This window comes from Babylonia areolata, chromosome 10 (genome assembly GCF_041734735.1).
Source record: "Babylonia areolata isolate BAREFJ2019XMU chromosome 10, ASM4173473v1, whole genome shotgun sequence".
Lineage (NCBI taxonomy): Eukaryota > Metazoa > Mollusca > Gastropoda > Neogastropoda > Buccinidae > Babylonia > Babylonia areolata.
Genome location: NC_134885.1, coordinates 32,238,289 through 32,250,788, shown reverse-complemented (window position 1 = coordinate 32,250,788; position 12,500 = coordinate 32,238,289). Strand labels below are relative to the sequence as shown.

The 12,500-nt window shown below is 46.8% G+C and overlaps 1 protein-coding gene across 1 annotated transcript in view; it reads left to right on the top strand.

The window, feature by feature from the left end:
- Positions 1 to 12,500, top strand: part of LOC143286335 (gamma-aminobutyric acid type B receptor subunit 2-like) — a 197,503-nt gene that overhangs the window by 99,099 nt on the left and 85,904 nt on the right. Inside the window, exons 10-11 of the mRNA XM_076593878.1 lie at positions 10,041 to 10,194; positions 10,745 to 10,883. Of these exons, the coding sequence (XP_076449993.1) occupies positions 10,041 to 10,194; positions 10,745 to 10,883 (293 nt within the window). The remainder of the gene's footprint in view (positions 1 to 10,040; positions 10,195 to 10,744; positions 10,884 to 12,500) is intronic.

Here is a 12,500-nt window from a genome sequence, read left to right as displayed (position 1 = left end):
AAAATGTACACCCGCTACACACACCAGGCGCCGTGACCAGGGATTCGAACGTGAAACCGCACAGATTGAAAGTCCAACGCTGTAATTAATTAATCAACCACTCGGCTGTTGCCCCCCGTCGACAGTCAAACGTCAGACACAGGCATAGCAGAAGAGATCAAATAGTGACCTGGAACCTGCTGGCTCATAAATTTCCCATTTATCGACTTGCTGGCCTTTCGGTCTGAGCCCCAAAGCTGTCTCCAGCTTTTCATCTCTATCACAAGGTCTTTTCCAAGTCTACCCTAGCCTCTCTGTCACCCCTCCCAAAAAGGAACTTTGAAAAAAAACACATTCATTTACCCATCTATTAACCAACTTTTTTTTTCCTTTTCAAGTAAAGTAGACACTCGTTCAGAGATATCATTCTCTCATTTGGGTCACGGATGAAAAGATGCGTGAAATCTGAAATATTGACGACAGTAAGCCATAGGTTTCCATATTGATATTGCTCCATATAATGTCGACCTTGTTGTGTGTGTGTGTGTGTGTGTGTGTGTGTGTGTGTGTGTGTGTGTGTGTGTGTGTGTGTATGTGTTGTTGTTGTTGTTCTTTGTTTGTTTGTTTTTCTTTTCTTTTCTTAGGAGATTGGGATGTGTGGGAGAGGGTGAAGGGAGTTTCTTTTTCGTTTATTTCTTTCTTTTGTGTGTGTGTGTGTGTGTGTGTGTGCGCGCGCGCGCATGTGTGTGTGTGTGTCTCTGTGTGTGTCTGTGTGTTTGTGTCTCTGTGTGTGTAATGCTTGTCTTTTTCCTCATTGCCTCGACTCTTCTTTAAAACACTCCAGCCATCATGGCTCACTGTAACAACCCCCCCCCCCCCACGCCCACCCGCCTCCCCTATCTACCCTTCTGTTGCCTGCCACGTGACCGAACAATGCTGCATTTCAACGGCTGCATTTCCGTGCGTAATGGGAGGAGGGTGGTAGAGTGGTGAAGACCCTCATCTGCCAATACAGAGTCCGTGAAGGTACGGGTTCGAATCCCGCTCTCGCCCTTTCTTCCACGTTTGACTGGAGAATCGAACTGAGCGTCTGGTCGTTCGGATGAGACGACAAAACCGAGGTCCCGTGTGCAGTATGCACTTGGCGCATTAAAAAAAAAGAACCTATGGCAACGAGAGTGCTGTCCTCTGGTGAATTTCTGTTGAACTGAAAACTCTACATGGATAGGTACACAAATACTGTATGTTTGCACTCAAGGTCTGACTAAACGTGATGGGTTATGCTTCTGGTCAGGCATCTAGCTAAGCAGATGTGGTGTGGCGTATATGGATTTGTCCGAACGCTGTGACGCCTCCTTGAAAAAAACTGAAACTGAACTGAAACTGTGCGTAATGCTCCGTTTGGTATGAAGGTGTTAAGGTCAAGACAGCTGAAACCAGATTACAGGAGGAGGCGGGGAAGCGAGGGTGGGAGGCGTGGGGGTGGGGGGGGTGAGAAACAAGAGACAGACAGACAGAGAAATGAGACAACAAAAGGAAAGAGAGAGATGACATCTTGAGTGACGTTAGCGGTGTACATCAACAAATATCTCCTCCCCCCTCTCTCTCTCTCCCCCCCCCTCCTCTCTCTCTCTCTCCTCTCTCTCTCTCTTCTCTCTCTCCCCTCTCTCTCTCTCTTCCCTCTCTCTCTCTCTCCCTCTCTCTCTCTCTCCACCCCCCCCCCTCTCTCTCTCTCTCTCTCTCTCTCTCTCCCTCTCTCTCTCACTCTGTTGTTTGGGTATTTATCAGTTTGGCTTTTCTATTCTGTCTCTCTCTGTCTCTCTCTCTCTCTCCCCCCCCTCTCTCTCTATCTTTGTTTGGGTGTTTATCAATTTGGTTTTTCTTTTTTTCCTCTCTCTCTCTCTCTCTCTCTCTCTCTCTCTCTGTCTCTCTCTGTGTCTCTCTCTATCTGTCCCCTTAGACGTCTCACCTTATTCTCCTCTGTTTAGTGTAGTAAATGTCAAATTACCATTCATGTATCCATGACTATAATATTCATGTTGTAACTGATGTAATGATTCCCCCCCCCCTGTGTTTAGGTCACTGTTTCCCCTTTGGGGGGCTGCATGGAAAAAAAAGGATTTATTTTGCTTATGTACTACCCTCAGAAAATAAAACTTATTTATTCAGTTCTCTCATCTACAACACCACCACTCATACCAGGCTTCTTCACCGGACCAAACCAAACCAGTCTCTTTCATTTCACCCTCTACCATCTCAAGTTTCGCATCGAATTTTCGTTATCACCCTGCCTGCCTCCACCTCACTCTGTACATTACACCCACCCCTCTACTCCCCCTATCTCCCTTCTCTCCCCACCCCCCACCCCCCCTCACTCACTCACTCCCTTGCCTCCGTAACACTTTCCCTTCCATCCTTGCACGTGCTAAATCGCTTCAGTGCACGCCTTCAAGACAATTACCCTCTTTCGGGCACACGGACCCGTAAAATTTTGAAACGGTGAAAGAGGGCAGTAAACGTGATTGCCCCCCCCCCCCCCCCCCCCGCCCCCCCCCCCACCATGTTGTTGGTGATGGTCCTGCTCTTTAATGTTGGTGCGTTTTCACATATGACTGAAAATCTTCGATTTCTTCCTTACTCCCCCTCCCCCGCTCTTCTCCCCTCCACCACATGCTGTCTTATATTGTGCACTGTTTCAGTGCAGTGGCATGGCATTATTTTTACTCCCTATGCTGCTTCGCGTTCAGAATTGCCTGCCCTTTATTAAAAACAGTCACAACCGAGCTGGATTGGTTCAGTAGCAGGTCTCTCAGCACCAGGCTAGCGACGGTGGGCTGCCATTGGGGGCAACACACCAGAGGAGACCCTGCGCTTTGTTCCTACTGTCAGTGCTGTTTGGCAGCGCCTGTTGTTGTTGGGTTTTTTTTTTTTTTTGGGGGGGTTGTTGTTTTTAGTGTGTTCTAGAGGTGTGTCGCTTTGTGTGTGTGTGTGTGTGTGTGTGTGTGTGTGTGTGTGTGTGTGTGTGTGTGTGTGTGTGTCTGTGTCTGTGTGTGTCTGTGTGTGTACACACATACATACATACATACATATTGCAGGGAGAGGGTCAGAGCTGTAGCGAGAGAAGGCTCAAGAGATAATAATAATTATAGGGACAGTGAAGTGGGACATGAAGACAGACAGTCTCTCTCTGACAGGGTGGAGAGACTGGGCCTCGAGACACACAGACAAAGAGAGCAAGAGAGGGACGCTGGGACATTAGGTAGACAGCGAGACAGACAGGCAGGCAGGCAGGCAGGCCGAAACAGGGAGGAGATGGGACATTAACACAGACAGGCTCTGACCGTATGGAGACATTGGGGCTAGAGACACACAGGCAACAGTGCAAGAGAGGGACTCTGCGATAGACGAGACAGGCACACTGACTGACAGGCCAGACAGACAGACAGACAGGTCGGCAAAGGGGCAAATGGAACCTGAACACAGACAAGGTCTGATAGTGTGGTATATATTGGGGCTGGGGACACACAGACAAAGAAAGGGGACGCTGGAACAGTCAGCAAGACAGACAGGCAGGCAGGCAGGTCGACATGAAGACAAGATAGGCTCTGACAGTGTGGAGAGATTGGGTCTGGGAACACACAGAGAAGAGAGCAAGAGAGGGACGCTGGGACAGACAGACAGACAGGTCGACAAAAGGAGGGATGGGACATTAACACAGACAAGCTCTGGCAGTGTGGAGAGACTGGGGTTGGTGACACACAGACTAGGAAAGCAAGGAAAGGGACGCTGGAACAGACAGGTAGACAGACAGGCAGGCCGACATTAACACAGACAGGCTCTGACTGTATGGAGACATTGGGGCTAGAGACACAAAGACAACAGTGCAAGAGAGGGACGCTGGAACAGACGAGACAGACAGACAGACAGACAGGTCGAGAAAGGGGGGGATGGGACATGAAGACAGGATAGGCTCTGACTGTATGGAGACATTGGGGCTAGAGACACAGACAAGAGACGAAGAGAGGGACGCTAGAGCAGACAGACAGACAGACAGGTCGACAAAAGGAGGGGTGGGACATTAACACAGACAAGCTCTTACAGCGTGGATATTACTGGGGCCAGGAACATACAGACTAAGAAAGCAAGGTAAGGGACGCTGGAACAGACAGGTAGACAGACAGACAGACAAGCAGACAGGCAGGCCGAAATAGGCTCTGACTGTATGGAGACATTGGGGCTAAAGACACACAGACAACAGTGCAAGAGAGGGACTCTGGGACAGACGAGACAGGCACACAGACATGTCGGCAAAGGGGCAAATGGAACCTGAACACAGACAAGGTCTGATAGTGTAGTATATATTGGGGCTGGGGACACACAAAGAAAGGGGACGCTGGAACAGACAGCAAGACAGACAGGCAGGCAGGCAGGTCGACATGAAGACAGGATAGGCTCTGACAGTGTGGAGAGATTGGGTCTGGGAACACACAGAGATGAGAGCAAGAGAGGGACGCTGGGACAGACAGACAGACAGACAGACAGGTCGACAAAGGGAGGAGATGGGACATGAACACAGACAGGCTCTGGCAGTGTGGAGAGACTGGGGTTGGTGACACACAGACTAGGAAAGCAAGGAAAGGGACGCTGGAACAGACAGGTAGACAGACAGACAGACAGACAGGCAGGCCGAAACAGGACATTAACACAGACAGGCTCTGACTGTATGGAGGCATTGGGGCTAGAGACACACAGACAACAGTGCAAGAGAGGGACGCTGGAACAGACAGACGAGACAGGCAGGCAGGCAGGTCGACAAAGGGGGAGATGGGACATGGAGACAGACAGGGTCTGAGTGTGCTATATATTGGGGCTGGACACGCAGACAAGATGAGAGCACGCGAGGGACGCTTGATCAGACATATAGACAGACAGGCAGAAAGGTTGACAAAAGGGAGAGATGGGGGGGGGGAGGGGAAGGAAGGTGGTGGTGGTGGTGGAGGACAGGGACCGATGAAGAGCACTTTAAAACTTCAGCGTTCCAAGCCATCAATTGCTCTTTCACCATCCTGCCAGCCTGTCCACCCCTTTACAATAACCCGACACCCCCTCTGCTGAATCCCCCCCCCCTCCACACACACACACACACACACACACACACACTGCCAACTTCTTACCTCACTTCACCACCACCCACCATCTGCACCTCTCAGTCCTCTTCTCCCCTAATCACCTCACATGCTTTTTTTTATATATATATTTTTCAACCCATAACGTACCTTCCAGGACATTGCCCACTTATCCGTCTGGTTATAAAAAAGGGGGGGGAAAAGAAACGTAAGCCCGCCTTCCCATTGCTTCCGACTTTAATCAATGCTCCATTTTACATACTGTTGAGCAGTGGTCAGTTTCTGCTCTTGTTGTTTTGGACAGAAACTACGATGATCATGATAATCGTAACGATGTGGATACTTACAAAGTGCCTGTCCTCGGTCGGAGACTAATTATTTCTAAACGCTTTGCAAACACGGGGCCATTTGCACACCGGGCTGCCTTCCTGGCTAGAGCTGACTGACGGCTGTCATTTTGGGCGCTCATCATTCGTTTCCTGTGTCATTTAGTCACGCTTCAGTCATGCATACATCCACACTCAGACAGAAAATGCAACGTTTTACGTGTATGATCGTTTTGTTTGGTGTTTTTTTTACCCAGCTATGTTGGCAGGCAAAACTGTTAGCGGACTGCGGCGTCTTTTTGCAGGAGTTGCTGTTTCAAAATGTTCACTCGAAACTAACGAACCAGTGTTTCGGTAGTGTTTTGGATTTTGTCTTTCAAAGCATTAGCTCACAGCTAACGAACCGGTCTTTTGGGTGTGTTTTAGACTTCCGCTTTTGAATTCAGTGCCCCAAGTACGTGCTGCAACACCAGACCTCGGTTTATCGTTTCATCTGAATGACTTGGCGCTTAGTTATCAGCCAATGCTTTTTTTTAGGAGGAAGGTGGCAGAATGGTTTAAAACTCTTACTTGCCGATACAGTGTCCGTGAGGGTTTGATTTCGATTCCCGCTCTCCTCCTTTGCCCCAAGTTTGACTGGAAAAATCAAACTGAGCTCGTAGTCGTTCGGATGAGGTTCCGTGTGCAGCACTCACATGGCGCACTGACAAAGAACCCATGGCAACAAAAAGCTTGCCCTCTGTCAGAACTCCACCCCATTAGGTACACAGATATTTTACATGCACCTGACTAAGCACGTTGGGTTATGCTGCCGGTCAGGCATCTGTCCTAGCAGTTGTGGTGTAGCGTATATGGATTTTATGGATTTGTCCGAACGCAATGACGCCTTCTTGAAACTGAAAATCATCCTCCAGCCTCATTTCCCGCCCTGACCCCACCTCCATCACCTTCCTTTCCTTGCCTTGCCCTGCTGACATTTTTGATATGGTGGTGGTGGTGGTGGTGGTGATGATGATGATGGTGGTGGTGGTGATGGTGATGATGATGATGGTGATGATGATGATGCTGATGGTGATGATGATGATGATGATGGTGGTGGTGGTGGTGGTGATGCTGATGGTGATGATGATGATGATGGTGATGATGATGACGATGGTGGTGGTGGTGGTGGTGATGATGATGATGATAATGATGGTGATGATGATGATGATGACGATGATGATGATGATGGTGGTGGTGGTGGTGGTAGTGATGGTGATGATGATGATGGTGATGCTGATGGTGATGATGATGATGATGCTGATGGTGATGATGATGATGATGATGGTGGTGGTGGTGATGATGCTGATGGTGATGATGATGATGATGGTGATGATGATGACGATGGTGGTGGTGGTGGTGGTGATGATGATGATGATAATGATGGTGATGCTGATGATGATGATGATGATGGTGGTGGTGGTGGTGGTGGTGATGATGAAGATGATGATGGTTGTGGTGGTGGTGGTGGTGATGATGATGGATGTTTATACAGCGCCTATCCTCGGTCAGAGACCAAGCTCCAAGCCCTTTACAAAACACAGTCATATGCACAACAGGCTGCCTGCCTTGGTAAAGCCGACTGAGAGATGCCTTTTTGGCGCTCATCATTCGTTTCCTGTGTCATTCAGTCAGTCTCTAATGCATATGGTCTTCCTGTTGTAAACACATGGATGCCCAAAGAATAAGGTAAAGATTGAGGGGGTGGCGTTTCATGTATCCTTTGAGTGCCTCATCTATCTTGAACAGCGTTTGGTAAACAGTCACTGAGCTGAGCGAAAACAAGAAACGGCATCAAGGAACGAAAAGGAGCTGTGGAATTTCTTCTTCTTCTTCTTCTTCTTCTTCTTCTTCTTCTTCTTCTTCTTCTTCTTCTTCTTCTTCTTCTTCTTCTTCTTCTTCTTCTTCTTCTTCTTCTTCTTCTTCTTCATCTTTCTTTCTTTCTTTTTTCTTCTTCTTTGTTTCTTTCTTTCTGTCTTTCTTTCTTTCTTTCTTTTCTATATTATTCAGAATCTTTGAGAAGGCATTTTCTGTTGGTTTTTGTTTTTTCCTCTGCACCAGTCTCTTTCCCTTCCCCTTTTTTTCGTGTTTATTCTTCTTTTTTCCCCTTTACTTTTCATGTTTAGTTTATTTCATTTCTTATATTCCCTTTTCTACGTCTCTTCGTGCTGTTTTTATACATCATCGTTTTCTTTCTTTCTTTTTCTTTTCTCAGTTTTTTTTACGATCCTTTCTCTTCTTTTCTTTTTTTCTTTGTTTTTCTTGTTGTTGTTTGCTTGTTTGTTTGTTTGTTTTTGTTGTTTGTTTTTTGGGGGGATGGGATTGTTGTTGTTGTTGTTTGTTTGTTTCTTGTGTGTGTTCACTGTTTTCATAAAACAGACAAAATCAGAATATTTTCATAACATCAAAAGCGAAAATTAGGCCAGATACAGTATCGCAACCCAGACCAGTACTCAACATGGAATCATGGTGTAAAAGAACAACAGATATAAGATATGTGCCTACTAAGACATGAATACAAAAAACATTGCATCTGTCGTTTCACACATTCACTCCACATGTGATATATCTTAACTTAAAAATAAAACAAAACAAAATACAAGAATGAACAGACATATTTCTCACTCTGATGCATGTTCGGTCGTAAATTGTGGCCGAACAGGCCGATGCGCAAATAACAGTCTTTTGTCACACACGTCACACCGGTAGATTGACAATTTACGACCTGTTGGCACAAAAGGAAAACTAAATTTAAGGTCAACATTTTCAGGGCTTGGGTTTCGAGTCGGCGAAGTTTGCGTTGCTTTAGGGGGTGAGTCCTGCCTTGATGCTTGCCCTGGTTGGAGTTATATCTGACGTTCCGGTAGGATGTGTCAAGTATTTGTATTTGTATTGTATTTCTTTTCTTCTTTTTTTTATCACAACAGATTTCTCTGTATGAAATTCGGGCTGCTCTTCCCCAGGGAGAGTGCGTCCGCTACACTAAAGCGTCACCCCCTTTTTTTTCTCTTTTTTTTCCTACGTGCAGATTTATTTGTTTTCCATATCGATGTGGATTTTTCTACAGAATTTTGCCAGGAACAACCCTTTTGTTGCCGTGGGTTCTTTTACGTGCGCTAAGTGCATGCTGCACACGGGACCTCGGATTATTGTCTCATCCGAATGACTAGCGTCCAGACCACAAGGTCTAGTGGAGGGGGATAAAGTATCGGCGGATGAGCCGTGATTCGAACCAGCCCGCTCAGATTCTCTCGCTTCCTAGACGGACGCGTTACCTCTAGGCCATCACTCCACAAAGTTCCAAGGGAGTAGGGAAGGGGGAATGGCTGAGGCTCCAGATGGGAATTCTGGGTTTGGCCGGGGAAGTCCTGGCTGTCTGAAGAGGGGTGGACTCCCGGTACGAAATGTCACTCCGTTCCCTCTTACTATGTTTCAGTGTCAGAGTTTCAGTTTCGGTTTCTCAAGGAGGCGTCACTGCGTTCGGAAAAATCCATAATCATACTCCACACCACATCTGCTAGGCAGATGCCTGACCAGCAGTATACCCTAACGCCCTTGGTCAGGCCTTTAGTGTTTGCATATTTATCTGTTTACCTATTGGAGTGGGTTTTTTTGGTTGTTTTGTTTTGTTTTGTTTTTTTGACAAAATGTTGCCAGAGAGCGACACTCTCGTTGCCATTGGTTCATTTTTTCAGTGCGCCAAGTGCATGCTGCTCACGAGACATCGGTTTAGCGTCTTATCCGAATGACTGGACGCTCAGTTTAATTTTTCAGTCAAATTTGGGAGAAAGGGCGAGAGCGGGATTCGAACCCAGACTCTCACGGACTCTTTGCTTTGTTTCGGTAGATGAGCGTCTTAACCATTCTGCCACCTTCCTCCAGTACAAGGCTTAATAAAACGCTGACAACATTATGGGTTAACATTTTCGAAAGAAACTGTGTTGACGTTTAGTGACCATATGGCTTTTTTTCAGCACACTGAACTGTCATTGACTTAAAGCGATTAAATCACAGCAAAAACAAACTTGCACCATTGCTCGTATTTCTCTGGGGAAAAAGGTGTGGGAAAAAATTCCAGGCGCGGTGAAGTACGTACAACGGATGTGTCTGTCACCACCATGGCGGGATGGCTCCTGTCCATTGTCGGACAACCTATCTCTTTGTCAATACAATAGAAATCAGTCAAATACAATACAGTATAATGCAATACTACACAACTTGACACGACACAAGCGCGTACAACGGATGTGTCTGTCACCGCCATGGCTGAATGGCTCCTGTCCATTGTCGGACAACCTGTCACCTTGGCAATACAACACAATACAGTAGAATACAATGCAATACAGTACAATGCAATACAACTCAACTTGGCACGACATAAGTGCGTACAACGGATGTGCCCGTCACCGCCATGGCTGGATGGCTTCTGTCCATTGTCGGACAACCTGTCACCTTGGTAATACAACACAATACAGTAAAATACAATACAATACAATACAATACAGCACAATGCAATGCAACTCAACTTGACACGACACAAGCTTTGATATACTGCTGTACATGTCTGCAGAAGACGACAGGCCTCCTAAGGACCGGACGGTGCAGTACGAGGTGTTCCGACACGTGTCGACGCCTGTCTACCTGTCCATGGTGGCCCTGGCTTCCACGGGAATCATCATGGCCTGCTGCTTCCTGGGCCTCAACATCCACTTCCGCCGCCACAGGTCAGAGAGTTACTTCTCCTTGTGGTTGTTCTTCGTGGTGGTGGTGGTGGTGGTGGTGTTCTTGTTCTTACTGTTCTACTTCTTCTTGTTCTTATCATTCTCGATTTTCGTGTTCTTGTTGTTGCTGTTCTTCTTCTTGAACTTGTTCTTGTTCTTCTGCTTCTTCTTCTTCAATTTCAGTGTGGGCCCCTTACACACATACAAACACAGACACAGACACAGACACACACGCACGCACACACACACACACACACACACACACACACACACACACACACACACACACACACACACACACACTCATTCACTCATTCACTCTCTGTCTCTCTCTCTCACTCTCTCTCTTTCTCTCTCACCCCCGGCACCCCATCCTCCCCTCACCACCCCCACGCTCCCTCCCACACACACACACACACACTCAATCACACACACACACACACGTGGTGTGGTGATGTGATGTTATGGTGAGCCACGTGGTGGTGGTGATGTGATGTTGTGGTGAAACACGTGGTAATGATGATGATGATGATGATGATGTTGCACGGGTCAGGTTCATCAAAATGTCCAGCCCCAACATGAACAACGTCATCATCGTCGGCTGCATCCTCTGCTACTGCAGCATCATCCTGCTGGGCACTGACGGCTCTGTCTCATCCACCTCCCCAGAGTTCTTCCCTTACTGGTGCAGGGTGAGTCAGTGAGTCAGTGAGTGGGTGGGTGGGTGGGTGAGTGGGTGAGTGAGTGAGTGAGTGGGTGGGTGGGTGGTTGAGTGAGTGAGTGGGTGGGTGGGTGAGTGAGTGAGTGGGTGAGTCAGTGAGCCAAGGAGTGGATGGGTGGGTGGGTGGGTGGGTGGGTGAGTGATAACGATAACGATAACGATTTTTTATTCAGATAAAGGCCAAATCCCCTTACTGAAGGGTGGGTGACTGAGTGGGTGACTGAGTGGGTGGGTGGGTGGGTGAGTGAGTGAGTGAGTGGGTGGGTGGGTGAGTGAGTGAGTGGGTGGGTGGGTGGGTGGGTGAGTGAGTGAGTGAGTGGGTGAGTGGTGGGTGGGTGAGTGAGTGAGTGGGTGGGTGTGTGGGTGAGTGAGTGAGTGAGTGAGTGAGTGAGTGAATGAGTGAGTGCTGCATTAAAGGTGTAAGTTAGGGTAGTGCGTCTGGTACGGTATGGTGTAGTGGTGTGTGGTGTGGTGTGGTGAAAGTTGATGTTGTGTAGTATGTTGTGACGTGTGGTGGTTTGGGTGGCGTGGGGTCGGTGTGTGTGTGTGTGTGTGTGGGTGTGTGTGTGTGTGTGTGTGTGTGTGTTGTGTGTTGTCTTCAGTTTAACGTCTTTCCACTTGAAGTGATAGTAGACGAGGAAAAAAAACCGTGGGGGTATGGGTTGTGGGAGGGGAGGGGTAAAAGTGTGTGGAGGGTGAATAGGGAGAGACAACGCTTGGGAAAATGGAAACGTTATAAACACCAATCTCAAAGAATTATAACAACTATAACAAATGTCCTATAGGACTACGCAGCAAACCTTCTGCAATAACAAATAACATATTGGAATTGTTAATGACACATTCAAAAGAACTTTTGGTGAAGTCTGGCAAAAAACATTTTAGATTCTGACATGGTTGCCAGAAATATGTTCTCCACATATGCATCTGACATCTTTGCTGAACTTAGTTATAAAAGCGTTCAGTTTTATCATGTTCGATAATGTGTGAATCTGCCTTAATCGTATTAAATTACTGTATGTATTTGACTGATTGATAGTTCCCGGTTGTTGAATATTAATTACACTATGGTTTAAAGCTTTGCCGTTTTCCTGGTATAATTCTCTGACTTTGTTCCACGATGTTTTTTCTAGTATTCGATAACCCTCTTGTACAGACAGAGGCACATAAAGTTCTATGGTTCCCTGTTCGTTTTTTGCACCTTTTCTTGCAGCCCTGTCAGCCCATTCATTGTAGAGAATACCTAGATGTGAAGGAACCCAGGAAAACGTAATATGTGTTCCTTTTAAGCTTAAAAGATGTAAAATGTGGCTGATTTCTATTGTGATTTTGGATTTGTCCTTACAATTTGAAGAGTTTAAAGCACATAATACAGATTTGGAATCAACGCAAAACAAGACTTGTAGAAAGCAAATTGGAAGATCAAGAATATGATTTAGTGCCAAAAGAACAGCAATAAGTTCAGCAGTGAATATTGAACGATTTTTACCAATATAGTATGATCTTTCCGTTTTCAGTTCTGGTATAACGAAATCTGAACCTGCTTGGCCATTGTCTAATAGTGAGCCGTCCGTGTAGATATGTAAAT